The sequence below is a fragment of the Rhopalosiphum padi genome, chromosome 3 (assembly GCF_020882245.1).
Source record: "Rhopalosiphum padi isolate XX-2018 chromosome 3, ASM2088224v1, whole genome shotgun sequence".
Lineage (NCBI taxonomy): Eukaryota > Metazoa > Arthropoda > Insecta > Hemiptera > Aphididae > Rhopalosiphum > Rhopalosiphum padi.
This window is the reverse complement of record NC_083599.1, coordinates 9,849,001-9,866,966: the sequence shown is the minus strand read 5'-3', so window position 1 is coordinate 9,866,966 and position 17,966 is coordinate 9,849,001. Positions and strand designations below refer to the sequence as shown.

The 17,966-nt window shown below is 29.9% G+C and overlaps 1 protein-coding gene across 1 annotated transcript in view; it reads left to right on the top strand.

Moving 5' to 3' along the window:
* LOC132926356 (zeta-sarcoglycan) overlaps positions 1-17,966 on the top strand; it is a 132,109-nt gene that overhangs the window by 98,504 nt on the left and 15,639 nt on the right. Inside the window, exon 3 of the mRNA XM_060990708.1 lies at positions 10,269-10,381. Coding sequence (XP_060846691.1) covers positions 10,269-10,381 — 113 coding nt within the window. The remainder of the gene's footprint in view (positions 1-10,268; positions 10,382-17,966) is intronic.

Here is a 17,966-nt window from a genome sequence, read left to right as displayed (position 1 = left end):
AAAACAAACAAATAACTCAGAGCATTTAATATAGATTTTTACATGTTTCAGGATTATTTTTTATTTGACTTAAAATTTACTACTGTGTAAATCAAGTTTCAGAAATTTTAAATACACTTCAAAATAATATTTTCAAATTCATGATACATATTTTTTTTATTATTACTTAAGTAGTGCCTTGTAGAGTGTAACACCTATTATTTAATGAGAAATTATTTTTTTTTACTAGAAATATAACAATATGAAAAATAAGAAAATATACTTTTGGTATAGTTAAAAATGTTTTTTATTTTTTTTAACATACAAAATAAATATTAATTTTAAATGTATAATTCTATTATTTAAAATAATAAATAAATACATGTTATTTCGTGCAGAAAAAACCTGAGTTATTTTCAAAAATAAGAATATTCTATACAATTTTAAATATTTTTATTTTACTAGTCATAAAAATGATAGTCTGAAAAATACGTTTATAAAAACTAAATCACGTAGTCGCCTACGCGTATTCGTAAAATGTATGTATACTGTACTTCAGAGTTTAACAGTGTTGGTATTTATATTTCAACTACATCTATAAAAACGCACAATATAACACGTCATACGACATAAAAAAAAATATAAGGACTCAATTGCTATATTTTATTTTTGACAAGTGCGGACTCAATCGGTATTTGTTTCGCTTGTACTCAATCATTATATTACACATAATATATTTTTAAGTATGGTAAAGTTAACTAATATTTAATTTTGTAATTTAATACAGGTGGTATAAAATATATGAGTCGAGTTTATAGTAAAAGTAACTTTTTTTTTTTTTATTATTAACGTTACAATTTAAAAATCAGTTAAATATATATGTATAATATATTATACCCACATTTTGTAATTTACTCGTTAGTTATTTCATATATTAACAATAAAGTTTAATGTGTAACACAATATTTTATGACTCATATTTAAATCCAGAAATGGTTCATATAACGTTTCAAAATTCTACAATTTTAATGGACATACAACATGAGATTTAAAATTTCCAATTATTTATTATTATTTTTATTGTTAGTTATTTGTTTGGAAAAAAAATTATTTTTTTAAAATAAAATATATTTTAGATTCATAGAGTTTATATATTAAATTAGCAAATGATTAACTTGCGTGACTAATTGTACGTGTACAAAATTAATTAATTGTTTAGTAAATAGTAATATTTAATATCACGGGGAAATTTTATGTCTGAAAATTATTACTTTCGACAAAAAAATAAGTAACTTTTCAACTTGTAATTACCCAGCCTTGTTGTTATTATTTTCTTCATTCAAGTATTCGAAGTGGTCTCAATTGATACTTAAAAAGTATAAAGTACAATCTTCATTGTATGCCACCATTATTGGGTGACACGCACTGCGAACCATTTTATAATACCGGTATCTAAAAATATCGAAAATGTCAAATTATACCTGTATAATTAACCAATATCGGTATTTTAAATACAATAATAATTATATTACGTAGGGATACATAAATATTCAACATTAATATTATTATATTTGTTAAATTATTTTTTTACACGTGAATATAAAAAAAAAACTCATCTTGACCTGATTATAGTGTTGCGCCAGATACAATACGTATAATAACACTAATAAAAACTTAAGGTTTATTATAACCATACTACCAGTTAGTTCGAAACGTATTAGGTTATAGCGCCGCCTGATGAAAAATGTCTTATTACACGGTTTTGCTTGTTTCCGCCGTGTCCGAAAAAAAAAAAAAAAATTAAAATAGTTTTTTAAATGTTTGTTTTCTATATATATATTAATATAGATTACAACTACCTATGAGACGTAATCGCAAGTTGTTGTAACGGTCGATCGGAATTTAATTTTTTTTCTGTACTGAATATAAAAACAAATTAAAAAAATACGGACTTTTGCGCCGGTGCCTTGAGTGATATACGTATGGTATACATGTATATAGTACGCGCCGGTTCTCCTGGCTAGTACGCGCGTATTATTATAATAATATCATTTTAAGGATCTATAAACGGATCGCAAAGAGATCGCCTCCGTGTCCAGGCCCAGCGCTGGAGATCGAGCGGCGGCCGGGACGAGGCGGCTAATAATAGGCATCGGCGGCGACGCGTCATTATAATAGGTCGGTCGCGGGCGGCGTCGTCGTCGGTGCGCGCGTCCGTCTTAAAATAACGCCGCCGCGTGTACGTGCGCGAAACGGCGTCGGGCTCGCGCGTGCCGCCGCCAATAGGTCGCGAGCGGTCACACGGCGACGGCATAATATTGTCGTTACAATATCACAATATTATAATATAAACTTTCCGTCGGCGCGCGCGAAACGATCGGCCGAAACGTCGTCACGGGGCCAGACATCAGCGCAATAATATAACGGCAACTGCGGCAGGCGATATATTATAAGAGCGGTGCGTTTCGGCGGCGTGCGTCTTCCACCGGAAATCCGTTTTGCCGCCCGTCTCGTTGTCCGTCCGACGGCGATAAGCAAGTGACGTCCGGTCGCAGCCGACCGCGTAAGTTCCCGCGCGCGCGCGATACGATAATGGCAGGTGAAAACACACTACACGTAAATGACACGTAAGTTCCTGCACGGAAAACGAGAATATAATATAGATAGTATATATATATATATATATATATACTCGTATACGCGAAAGTGGGCTTTAACTGGTTGAAAAGTTAAAGCGCCGCGGGAAAGCCGTCGATTTTTTTTTTGTCTAAACGTTTTTAACTCGACTGGCCCGTCGATTTCACTATAGTTATTAACCCGACGACAGCAGATTAAAGCGGAATCCGTTGTAACAGCTTGGCTTATATTAATACGGTAGATTATACGTAAAAACAATGCGTCCGATTCAAAGTATCATATGTCGCGTGTTTACACGTATAAATATAACATCTAAAACTTATAACTCGAGTACAAACACGAAGCGATTAATATTATGTTATTCGCCATTTTGTACACGATGATTTAAAAATATAAATAAACAAACAATATTACAATAACTATGTTAGTAGTAGTGTTTGTTTTCGTTATTTACTTGCATTTTTTTACAAAATAATTTTTGTTTAAGTATTTTTGAAAAAAAAATTAGTTTCACAATCGCTACAACATAATGACGTGTGCAGACATAATCGAGATAGTAATTAAAAAAAATAAATAAATAAAATAATAGATATTATATTTGTTTTACCAATATTTATTTGTTCAGTAATAATGTTTCCCTTTTCAGTAATTCTATAAGAGATAAGTACCGTTAATTTTAATAAAATATCACTAAAATATGACGTATGTTAACTCGATGAACATCCAACGAGTACTGATTTCGAAAAGTTGTATTTTCTGTACTAGCTAATCCGCAGATAATCAAAACCAGTCATCAGATAGTATATGATAATGATTGAGATTATATTATATTATTATTAAAATGTTATACACTTACAGGAAGTAATACATTTATAATTTTATTCCCACGTAGGAACTTACGTACGGGTGATTTTTCATTGCCGTAAAAATGTACACAATATTGTAATTATATCATCGATGTTTTAATGTCATCATGTTGCACTTTAACCTATTATTACAATGCGATAAATAAACGACTCAGAACTGAGACATCGGCACTAGTACACGCAAACGATGCGTTGATATCACGAAAACAAATGCATTTACAATATAATTAATATCGATACGCTGCGTATAGACGCGTTATAAACACATCGTATATGACATCTACGTTTTTGATCTCATCATTACGCAACAATAATTAACGTGTTCTAGTAGAAGGCTGTTTTATGTGGTGTAGCGTGTTCCTGCTACGCCAATACTTGTAATTACTGTTATTCGATTTATTATTATTGAAACATAACTAATAATATTATAACATATTTTTATTATTTTAAATGTTTACAATATATAAACATTTGTCTATCACGTTTTGTGTAGAAACTTACCGAACAAACCGATCGAGCAATAACCGGTACCCGATCGATTTCCAAGCACTTGTATAATAATACGAATAGAATCGAAATCAAATCGTTCGCGACAATCCGTCAGAACTTAATCCACTTTCGCACTTCATTTTAGACTTCAGTATAAGTCGTGCGACGACGGTCTAGTGTTTTTAGACGTTCCCCGACAAAGCCTCTATAGCGCCCGTCCACTCCTTCCGTTCACGAGACCGTATTAGATTTTTACACAAAAAAATAATTGAAATGATTTAGTATTACAAAACAAGTAACAACGATATCATATTTTTCGGCTAGCATCGTCTCGCGTGTAGATGAAAATATTATTTAATTGGTTTATTTAAACTTGGGTTATATCCTTATATCGTCTAGTATATGTATATTATATTCATGTATGGGTTAGATAATTCTTAATGCGTTAAGGTCCAAATACATGTCCTCTCGGGGCGGAGGACTGTTAGGAACCGAAGTACCTATAATGTGATATATAAAAAGTCGATTTGAAATACAAACGTATTGTGATGTATATTTGATACATAATTCGAACAACGTTTTGCCTGCTCCCTTAAAATGTGCCGATATAATAGGTAGGTATATAAATACATATATAGTAGAAGTTTCACGATTCACGGAACCCAAGGGAGCCAAATGACAATTCGAGTTTCAGCGAGTTTTTGTGTCGGGGATTACGAGGGGAGAATTTTTGACTATCAAAGTTCGAGTCGTGCAAGTTGTATTTAATATGTTATAACGTGGCCAAAGGGTGACCTGTTAAATATAAAATGTCTAGGGACGGTTGTCATACCGTAACATCATTGATATATTTACCGCTTTTAGGGGGTCGATAGTTGGCTGATGATTAAGGATCGTATCGTAATAAATTCAAATAACGATGACTCAGTTTCAGTAATGTAATTACGTTGTATAATTGCCCGCTGCAAACCATTTGATACAAACAAAAAACGTCAGGAAAGTCTTGAATCAGTAGGTGGCTGTATCGTAATCGTACAAGTCTTGCGTGATGTGTTGAGTGTTGGTAGTTGTGGAGAACTGACTATGCTTAAACTGAGTTACACGCAGTGTGTGTTGATCACAAGCTTTAATTTGAATATTGTGTATGGGAATAATATAATGATGTACTGTAACGGTCAGCATATGTCTATCCTATCTTAGCGATAAACAATTTATTAGTCACATACATTGTATCTTTTGATATTTAATAATAATAATGTAAATGTATAAGGTCGGAATTCAAAAGGTTCTTATATCAGTGTTTTTTAATGAAGGAGCATAGAATTTAATAAAAAATAAATGTATATAAAAATTATTCAAACGTGTTCAAATTTGAAAAAATGTACGTACGATATATCATACATTATTCATTTGTAGGTCAGGTAATTTATTTTTTGTTCTTGATATTTCGGAGGCGGTTTAAACACCCAAAACCCACTGCGTTCGCGCTTGAATATGCACATCATAGGTGTCGTGTAGTCCACACAATTGTTACAAATGTGCCTATATTTTCGATGGTATAATGACGGCGTCCAACTGTCTTTGGTTTCCTATTCTATTCATTAGCGGGTATATTTTTTTCGTTTACAAGCGAATCGCGGGGGCGCCGGTGGTAGTGGCGATGCCATAAATATAATATTATTATATCGCATATTATTATAACGACGGCGACTATACGTGCGTGCGCGTGCGGTTAAACCATATCGCGTCGTCTCGGTTGTATTATAATATTATGTTATACAGCGCGAAATCTATATACATGACTCGATTTTTTTATACGGCAGCGTCGTCGACGGCGGCGTGCTCGGCTCGCTCGTAATAATTTTTTTCAGCCCACCCGCCCGTTCACTGGTATAAGAACGACGACGACGACGACGACGACGACGACGATTATTACACACTGTATATATATATATATATATATATATATATACCCGTCAAGACCGATATATGTATATATATATACCTCCACAAGACTAGTATACCAATTTATATGCAAAATATCTGACGATTATTATTATTATTATTATTATTATTGTTGTTATTATTATTATTACGATCATAATTCACCGCGTCCGCCGGCGGCTGTGCCCGTGTAACGAATAATAGTAGTAATTGTATACTGTATATAATATATACATACACACACATACATATTATATACGCACACCCCTGTTGAGTAGATAATATATGATATAATGTTATATACGTATATTATATATAGTATATATTATGCGACACACAATAATGTTCTGCGGCGTTTATTATTATATTTAATTCACTGGCAATAATCGCCGCCGTAGTCTTGCGATAATGTCGTCGTAATACGATTGCGCGAGCGCGTGTGCAATGCAGAAACCAAGAGAATTTTAAATTTTGTACCTATTTATTTTCCACGCCAGTCGACTTCGTGTCCCTCCTCGGCCGACTGCTAAAGATCAAATTTAAAAAAAAAAAATAAGACTATATTATATAATTTATAGGTACGTTTAGAAATAAAACGTTACAGCGGCAAACAAAACGAATCGATCTAAATCGTACTATGGTAACGTATTAAGATTTTTCCGATCATTCGCGCGTACAAGTCGTCGTGATATTATTATTAATCGGACTCGTGAATTAGTGCATTTGTATAGATATTTTGCAGCCGCCAAGTCGTATAAACGCTAGACAAAATATAAATTCATTTTAACGTGACAGAGGATTAATTGTATTATGGAATTTTGTTTTCAAAAATCGTATAATTTCATATAGATTTATATATTAGACGTATAATAAAGGCATAATCTTTGCATAATCGTGTATTCTTTTTTACATTTTAAGACAATTTAAAATTTGTTTAAGTCATTACTAAAACATTGTTAATTGTTTTGATATAAGTAGGTACCAATTTTTGTCGACGTCTATAAAAAAAAAAACTTGTTTGAAAACTTTAAAAATACCATGCACATGTATTAAAAACGATTATCAGTACGCTGTTGGTCAAATTATTAAAAATATAGATTTAAAAATAATGGTCAACTCACATGTCTAATAAAAGAAAACTATGATAAATGAACGCGTAAACTAAACAATGTACTAATAATACAAGTTAAAAATTAAAAATATTATGTTACGATCAAGTTTTGTTTTATAAATTGAAAAATTACATTGAGATGATTTTTCCGTATTTATAAGATTTTATTACGTACTTAAAAATAAAAGTTTTTTTTTCTGCATATTTGATCATTTTTAAAGTTTAATTGCAGCATACAATATCACCGTTACAGTACATACTCAAGGTTTTTGTTTTTTTAGTGCACCGACTTACACGAGCCCTGATTATTAATATTATGTTTTGATATTTAATATTTTATTTCATACGGTTGCAGGCTGATGTCGCAATAGAATATAGTTTTACTCTCGCCCCCTCGCGCGATTATGTTTTTTTACTAAATAAAGTTTCGGACGCTTGCCAAAATAGAAGATATCTTCGAAGTACGCCATAAATAATAATAATAATAATATTTGAAACGGATAAAGGAATAAATGACACAGTGATATTGTAACAACACGTCGTCATCGTGGTCGTGGTCTATTTGCGCAGATAAACAAAGCGCGGGCGAGCGAGAAAAACGAAATAATAAATGCGTTAAAATCAACGCGTCGACGGCGGCATTCCGACAACGGCGACGGCTCCAATCGTCGATAATAATAATATCATCATCACGCAGCTGTTCTATCCTATAATGACGTGTAAATATTATTATTTCTTAGTTATTGTGCCAATAGCGACCATTACACTAGTCGATGAACCTTGTAACCATATAGTAGGTACAGCCGGCCCGCAATCGGTATACTATAAACAACACTTGTCACGTCTTGTCAATGTTGATTATATACAGTTGTCCCTGGTCGATCTCATCTTACGGATCACATGATATTACTATACAGCATTCGAGTACCTTAAATCCATATAACTATTATAGTGGTGAGGTTAACTTAAAAATAAATTATATTAGGTATACCATAATAATCTTATGATTGACTATATGGTAAAAAGTACTTATATTATTAATAATTTATAAAATATAATTATTATTTACATAAAAATAATTATAGTAGGTAGGCTGTTGTAAATTGGTTGTCTGAAAAATTAATTTGTTTTTTAAAGTAAGAAAAGAAATTAGTAATTAATATTTTAATAATGGGGTGAATTAAACAGTGGCAAACCGCAAGACCGAGGGGCTGCAAAGCTTGCGTTGAAAGATTAGGAAAATTTAAAAACGCTATCATTTTAATTTTCTGTATTACATTAATGCTACAAAAGTCTGAAATATAATCATACCATCATCATACCAATCTATTGGAGATCCTAGGTAAGCCTTACAAGTTTAATTTAAAATCAATTTATAAATGTTTAGTTAATATTATTTGTATATTAAATGAAACTTCAAGTTATTATTGTTTTATCTATTATTTTTGTGACCGCCGTCTAGACAATTTTAATTATTATGCAACTATGATGTGTTTAAATTATTTTATTGTGACACGAAATATCGTCCGAGTATAATATTTACCTATAAATGACATATACTATTATCCAACTAAAGAATTATAATAATAATTAAATAATATTATCATGATAGATTGGTACACGAAATAATCTAAAAAGGTAAAACGGTTAGGTTGATTATAATAGTAATATGATTCAAAATAGAGACAAAACACGTGGTAGAAATTAATTTCTAACATCTAAATAGAATTTACATTCAAGTTCGCCCACTCGTCAAAATGCATATAGAAAAACCATTATACTGCCAGACTAAACATATAGTTTTAATAGTGTACAGATCTTATAAAAGTAGACTTTTTAAAAATAAAAACCATTTTAGATGTTTATATAATTGCATAATCTAAAAGAAATAATAGAAAATACTTATTATATATTGTACATTTTATATTTAAGATCTATTTTAGTATGATATAAACACATTAAAACAACATAATAATGTTGTATTATTAATCGATTTATCGATTTTCATATAGTATTTAAATAATATACGGTAGTCGATTCGAATATTTTAAGTTGGTATTGAAAATATATCAACTATAATATTATTACAATATTAACGTGTTTGCAACGTCTGGATCCTATTGATATAGTGGTTGGCTTCGGCGACACATACAATTTTAGTTTTTTTTTAAGGGGGTCCGATCAGGGATTTGTATTTTTGAACAGATCTTGTCTGTATAAAATTTAATTATTTAACGTACAATGATTATGTACGATTATAGACGCAATAAGGATTGTTTATTTTAGAAGTGTTGAAAAACTGTAGCTACCGAAATACACTTGTGAAAACAGAAATGTAAATGTCGACCTTATACCTTGTATAGCATCTTACGATGAATTGTAGATGAAAACCGAATCATAGTACAAACTCATTTAATTTGTACTCGATTTATTTAAAAATAAGAATTTTAATTTATTAAATATATATATAACTAATAATTGATCATTTAAGTTTGTACCTCGAGATATACACCACTGGTATGCAGTCCAATTACTCCTCTATTTTTTAACTTAATTTTTTTTTTGGTTGCTATATATATAACAACAAACATCTTGTTATATATTTTTATGCTATTGATAAAAACAATTAGTTATTATAAAACTATCTTTAATATTTCAGAAATAGAGAAGCATTATATTTTATGTTATACGATATTTTGCGAGGACCTTTTTATTTTTGCGATATGTACTTTTTTTACTACATTGCATATTTGTGCGTATTTGACGAACACAAAAGGAGTCCCTTTAATATTACACGATTGTGTACTAAATATAAACTTCAATATTTTCAAATTTATAAATATGGGTGTAATTTTAAAAATATCATAATCAAGTAGGTGGAATGTTTTTGGTTCGCTAAAAACAACAATCTATGTTTTAAAGGTAAACTTTTAATAAAGATGAATTTATTTTTATTTCATTCTATACTTCTATAGTTAATTTCATAATACTATTGTTACACTTCATGTGGGTGTTAACTTACTTTAAATATTAAATAATAAACATTTTGCTTGGCATTCACTTAATATTAATATTAATTATGTATAGTATAACTACTGCCCACCTTACTGATGTTTTTAATATAAAGCAAAATATCTCTGATTAAACATCCTCAAACATCTAACAGAAGAATTTTCTTTTTTTAATATATTGTAACAGATCGCGCTTAACTTATTTGTTTAATATATTTTTACTTTTTACAGATACATTCTACGGCAGAGTCTGCGATAAACCACAACGGTGGGATTGGACTAGAAAACGATGTCTACGGTGGCAGATCAACAGCTGATTACTTCCGTTCAAAAACAATGCCTAGGTAATACAATTTATGGTATCTGGACAATATTTGTTGATGAACAGTACTATTTTAATCAAAAGTGTATAATTTTCGAAATAATATTTGAAAAATTGTTTTTGACCAATTATCTTTCGTTGATTTTTTTTTCACCAACTTCCTTTTACAGTTATACCTAAAATTAATATATTTAAATAATACACGTAAGTACAATGTACATTTACATATATACTCGTATGTATATGGATCATGTATGAGTGTGTACAACTGTAATTAGTATGGTAGCCATGGGTTTTGGTAGAGTAACTCATTTTATTATTACAGTAAAACCTCGATTAGGCGGAATTTCGGTAAAACGGAAACCCTGGTATACGGAAAATTTCTTTGGTGCTTCTTTTAAAATGTCATTAGTTTGAACCCCGTCAAATAGGAAACCCTGTTAAAACGGAAAAATTGCAAAAATTTCATGGTCCCAAGCGATTCTGTCTTATCGAGGTTTTACTGTACTAATTTTGAGAATGATAATATACGCGTTTGATTAGGTATTATAAAATAATAATTGAAAATGGTGTATAAATGAAAATTAATTAAACAGTTTAGTACCGGAAAATAAAACAAATAATGATTAGGATAATAATAATAGTCAATTTTTCAAATTTTTATTTTTTGTTTTTAAGAAACAGATGAATCAATCATTTTCTTAAATATTTATTTCAATAACCTTGTAAATATCATGATCCCAGGATCATTCTAATTCAGACTATGACGTTTTACGTGTGTGTGTGTGTGTGTGTGTGTGTGTGTGTGTGTGTGATTTATGTGTGCCTAAAATGTGTGTAATACATTTGTTTTGCTTAATAATGTTACATGTATATTATTATTATGTTACAGTCCACTGTAAAGATGGTAAATTTAGTAAACACTAACCGGCTAAGTGTACAATATTCCTGAATTTTACAAGGCATTTAGATACTATTATACACATATAATAGTATAAATGCGTTTATAATAATATTATAAAGAACCGGAGATGGAACTGTGGAGGACTTTACTCTACAATTACATCTAACGTACGTCACTAAATATATTTCCTATTCTAACCTGCAGTTAGGATCATCCTTCTAAGTACCTATGATTTAAAAATGCTGTGTGTAGGTCTAGTTATCCCGAAAGAATTTAAAAGTTAAAATGTATACTGGAACTATGTGTGATACTGTGATATACTATCAAAAGATTATTACTTAGATCTTAAAATAAAATATATGGTCTTGTTGTGTTTATCTAGCTATTATTATTATAATTTTTTTTTTATTTTAACAAGAAATATACAATCTGTATCCTTGGGCACAATAAGAATACGTGATATGATATTTTGTAGATGAAAACGTGAGGGAAGAAGCCATCCAGTGAAAGCACTACCTATTTGTTTATTATTAATTAACTTTTTTTTTTTTTAATACTTTTTAATTCATTAGTTTAATAAATATAGGTATTATCAAACATTTTTTTAGGCACATTTTCTACAGTAACTTCTGTTCCTATTTTCCTATAAACCTTTTTACAACTAAAATGTTGAGAAACAAGAATAAATTATTAATTTCTTTTAAATAACTTATGAATCTATTATGATTTTATTTTTTTTTCAAGTATCTCAGACTATACATAATATACCGATGGATTATATTATATTATTATAGTTCGTTAATCCTGTTTTATTACCGACTACCGTTACCTGTTTATAATGACAAAGTATTTATGAAGAAGTTAGGGATAAGACCTTCTTTTAAAATTTGATAAAAGTTTGACACAGTTTTAATTACATTTGTTGGGTTTTTTCAGTTACATCCTATATATTATAAGAATCTCGGATATATTAATAACAGAAGAATTTTTCATCCCCTCTCTCTCTGATCTTAACTCGCAATAAGCGACCCACCACGACCTGTGTATTCAATTTATATATAATAATTTATAATATTTCGTCAAATGTCAATATGCACCACCTACCACGATAAAAGTATCTAAGTAGGTCGGTACCGCAAACAAACTGTTGACCGCATAATAATATAATAAAAGCTAAAGCCGTATAGCGTACAACACGCCTACATTATATTATATAAATACAGTGAAGAGTAAAACTATTTTGTGGTCGTCAGTAAAGTTCGAGATAAAATGTAAACACTACAGTACTACACTCCTGTGGTTTTGGTTATTTCTTTTTTATCTGTCGCGATAGTATGGCTTTGTGAATACTTAAACATTCTATTTACCGTATCGTTATTATTATTAATATTCTGTTGGAAAAAAAGTTTCAAGGTAACCACCACAACGCAACCAAAAAGATATTAATGTTTGATTTTTCCCACCGGTCTCCACCATCGAAACTATTATCCCTTAATATCATCTATTATTATGTACAAATATCATCCTAGGAAACATATTTATACTGAAAATTTTTTTTTTCAATGTTATGTGTAATTTAAATATTAAAATATTATATTTTTTTCCAATTCAAACATTAATTTTTGACCATTTTATTGTCGGAGTTTTTTATATTTTTAATTTGTTTATAAACAAATCAACATTTTGATAAATATATTTTTCTTCTAATTATTAAACTAAAAAAATATAATATTTATTTTTTTATTATTATAAAAGTGAGATAGTGCTAAGAAATTATTATTTTTTATTTCAAAAATGTAGTTTTCTTAATATTTAAGACATACATGTCCTTCACTTGGAAAATTACCTGTGTTATAGATTGTTAAATAGGTCATCTTGCGTATTTAAAAGTAAATTAAAATACATAAGATGATCTTTTGTATATTATATGAAATAAAAGCCAGAGAAATTGTAATATCAATGTTAGGTGTATGTATGAGTAGTATAAATGTAGTATTAAGTATTAAATACGTAATTTTTTCAATTTAAATATGTACATTAGTTAAATGGATATTGATAGATATAAGGTTATAAATACATGTATTGAAGAACATTTAAATAGTCATGACTAGTCAAATAATAGACCATAACTTTTGTGGAGTACACCCGCCCATTTAAACTTCTAACGATTTTTAATAAAAAATATCTATGCAATAAACGATGTGTACGTTGCTTAAAATACCAATTTAATAAAAATATTATGTTAAACTGAAATTTTATAAATACTTCAAAAGAAAAAAAAACGGAAAATTAATATGGCCAAATGGTAAAGGGATACATTTTTTTTTAAAGCATTATTCTTGTGCTTCAATATTATTTTTATATGTGCTTTGTATATAATGACTATACATATAAATTATAATAGGTTCATTTAAAATTGTTCTCCTTATAATATGAATAATAGTATAATAATAATAGGTACTTATTAAAACTTAATATATTTTCAATAATTTTACAATTATTATACAAAAAACTTAAAGTACTATATACGAGTACTTTAAGTTATATTATAAGGTTTATATTATTATTGGTTACATTTTTTTAAGAAAAAAGTTTCGTCTCCTATATTCCAAATTCCAATTCCCCCATCTAAACAAAAATAATTTCTCTAAGTTACCGTCACTGTATTTAACTTACTGTCCGCTACTAGTATATATATTAGTAGGTACGTATCATTGTTCAAAAATTGAATTTGAATATTGAATTAGTTCAAGTTCTATTCGTAAAAATATTGTTCATTCATGTTCACGTACACTTTTTTTTTTCAAAGGCACACGAGTCCTGTTTACGTTCTTAAAAAAATAAACACACATGATCGTTGATTGTATGACATTATTTAAATAAAACGTTGAGTAACTTAAGTACGGTTATACAATTAAGAAAAACCGTTATATGTAAATAATTAAATCGCGTATATTATAAAAAATTAGCTATGAAATAAAAAAACATCTACTTGACTTTTACGTATCATAATATCCACTATCCAGTATGCAAGTTATCAGGATTATTTTTTAATTCGTAATCGCTATAGTAAAATACATAAATACAATACACGTATTTTAAGATATCGGTTCTTTGCTATAGTAGAATGTGTATGTACGTGTGTATGTATGACGTGTAGTGTGTGCATAATTTTTGTGCTTCTCTGGTTTCCATTCATCGCCACCGCGTATCTTATAATATAATATATAAATAAACGTAACAGTAAAAGGGCAACAATGAGTATTGTGGAAAGGCTTTTAAAAATTCACTTTCTCACTGCTTATTACAATATATATATATATACAATAAATATACCAGGTACACGTGGCAAACGAAGCTCGCGGATATATATAGCTACAGTACTATTCGACAGCCGCCGCCGCCGCCGCCGCTACACATGGTCCATCCGTCTTCATCGACCGTATATCGACATATTCATAATAATAATATATCGTCGGTTGACCCCACCGACAATAACACCTATATACATATACACATATATATATACATATATACTCTCACACGTAATATGTATTTGTGTGCGGTCTAAACAACCTTTTCCACTAAACACGCACCCGTATACAATAATATATGTATATATATATATAATACATCGTATCCACGCTATTAAAAAGAAAATGCCCTCCTCGCCACAGTTTCCGGTGATTTTTTTTACATAAAACGTCACGTCAAAGAGGGAAAACGTATTTGAATGGGCATAATATAACCCCGTCCGTTGCCTGCACCACTCCAACCGCCAGCCGCGGCCCTAACGACGACGGCGCATATACCCATTATTGTACGTATAATATAATAATATGAGGCGCGTATCCCGCGTACAGCATTGTGCACGTGAGCTGCAGTTCAAGAGTCGAGTGCTCTGCCCTCTGCGGGAGGCGATTTTCTCGAGTCCGACTACACTATATACTTACTATACACACTTACCTATATGTAAATACATATAATGTACGGTCCGTGTGCTCGGTATATATAGGTATACATCGCGGCCGTAAACGACTTGCGCCGATGATGATTGATCGTCGTCGTCGTCCGCTCGCGACTCGCAGCAGTCGTCGACGACCACTACGCCGATGATTGAATACACATTATAATAATATATTATATCGCGTGCCCGTACAACGTGCCCACGGGTGTATCTATCATAACGCACGTGTAGTGGTAGGTATAGCGCGCTATTATTGTTATCTGCGTTAGTCGGTGGTGCGTGGTTAGACCTCATATTATTACCTATCGCACTCGTATAATATAATAGACATTGTTCGTACCAGAACTGATATTCTAAGGATTTTTCCCCGATGACGGAAATATATGTTTTGCGGCGGGCGATTACGATATACCGAACGACGGGATTACGTCATTATGAAAATGATAGTATTGAAAAACTTTGCGCCCAGTCACAAAAATCTATATTATAATAATATATTGTTTAGACATTTGTATTATACTCGTTTTTTTTAATTTCCATGTATAGCAACCGTAATGATATGAATCAAATGATATAAAAAAATATATTATAATTTATGATAACATTTTAATTTAAGCCGAGCATATTTGTTATGCCGGCTAGTCCAGCAACAAGTGCTGTAATATTATTCCTATCACCCGATTTTGACTCTAATTCCCGTTAAAGTAAACAGTCCTGTCCATGCCAACAGTAGTGGGCGTGAGTGTATATTATTTTTTAATGTATAGACCCAGGTTAAACTTAAAATAATATATTATTAGCGAAATAACCCGACATTGTTCTTTGAGAAAAAAAACCTAGAATATTGAAATACAAAGAGTGCCCTCTCTGTCCCCTAAAATAGAAAAATAGATCAATTAATGGCATCCTAGGGAGGGAGAATATTTGGAACAACTGTATTCAAATAATTGAGAAATTAATAAAAAGGTTAATCGGAAAGTAGAAAAAATAAATATGATATGTACGATCCCCTTCCTTCGCCTGGCCATTAACTGTAAAAAGGACACCGGGAATCCGTTCAACGGCAATTTCAAAAAAATTAATTTTATAACTAGTTTAGTGTAAAATAAAACCTCAAATCAACAATATACAATATACATACAACATAAAATAGTGTCTTATTACTTTTTTGTTAAGTCTAAGAACAGTGCGATAAACTGTCTATTTCACATCGTGTATAAAAAAGTCAAAAAATTAAATAGCAATAATCACAAATCCATCATTTCTATAATATATTATATTATAATTACATTCACCAAATCTTGATCCACTCGGCCGTTTCACCTGCAAACAATTATAAGAAATTTAAAAAATTGTGGACGTATTTTCCACATTTTTAAACAAAAACAACTTATGTGAAATCTTGTGTTAAATTTTCAAGCGATTGGTTAACTAACCTTTTTTATCAACACCTAAAGAACAATTTAAATAAAGCAAAAATTATTTTAATCTAAATATCTTGAAATATTAATTTTCTAATATACTAATATTACTAATATAAGACATATAGTGAATAATAATAATAAGTAATAATTAAATCTTCCAAATCTCTACGAGTAATATTTTTATTAAATTGAAAGAAAATATCAATAATTGTTCGAGAAGAAAAAATCATTTAACATTTGAATAAAAATGTCATCAAACTTTAACATTCAATCACACAATATGATAAATTTGTATAGTTTTATTCCAAATTTTTACGATTACTGCAAAATAAATATTTGGAATCTTGAATTACTGCTTTAAGTATTAAAATTAAACATGTTATGAATTTATAGCTACAAAATTATTTAAATATTTTCGTGATTTTGACGAGTTTATCATGTAAACATTTGAAGTTTAAACTTTGTGACAGAGTATTTTTTATATTTTTTAAGAAAAGTGTATATTATGAATAACCTTGTATTAAATGTTCAAGCTTAATTGATTAAACAATTTAGCATAAATGAATCAAATAACAACTAAAAAAATTCAATAATTTCAAATTACCATTTATTCCATAACCAGAAGGCATGTACTACAAAAAATATTAAAATATTTTTAAATTTATACCATGTCTAGAAGAAATATTTAGATTAAATACTTGGTCAAATATTCAAGTCTCCGCGTCTGCTGTAGCATTACTCATTTTTTAATTTCAAAATCGATTTGGTCAAAATCTGGTTTACAGCCCCAATATATATTGCTGTGTCGAATAGAGTTATCTGGTAGTGTTTTTGTATTTGAATTTAAATCTCTTAGCATAGACTGTGATTTCCCGTGGAAATTCATATATACAGTTCTATATATTTACGCTTTATTAATACCGATTGAAATCCAGAAACCGAGAATAGTGACTTCGACGCGACAGTCTATATTTTAGTATCAAATTTATATAATACCTGACATTATAAATAATATTCAGGTACGATTATTATTATTTTTTTGTTAAGTTTTATAATTACGTATCATAGAAACAATTTTACCTCGATATTTACTTAGAAGTAAGATTTAAAAAAAATCGTTGTATACCTTTGTAACTAATCTTGAACTTGTTAACTTGTTAACGTCCTGTTGTCTTGAATATCATAGTTTTCTCGTGGCGTACTATTGTAACTAACTATAACCTAAGCAAACCCAATAATCGTCCATGCCTATATCACTACTGTGACGCAGCTTCCGATATAATATTTTTTTTTTTGTTGATTCTTTACTAAA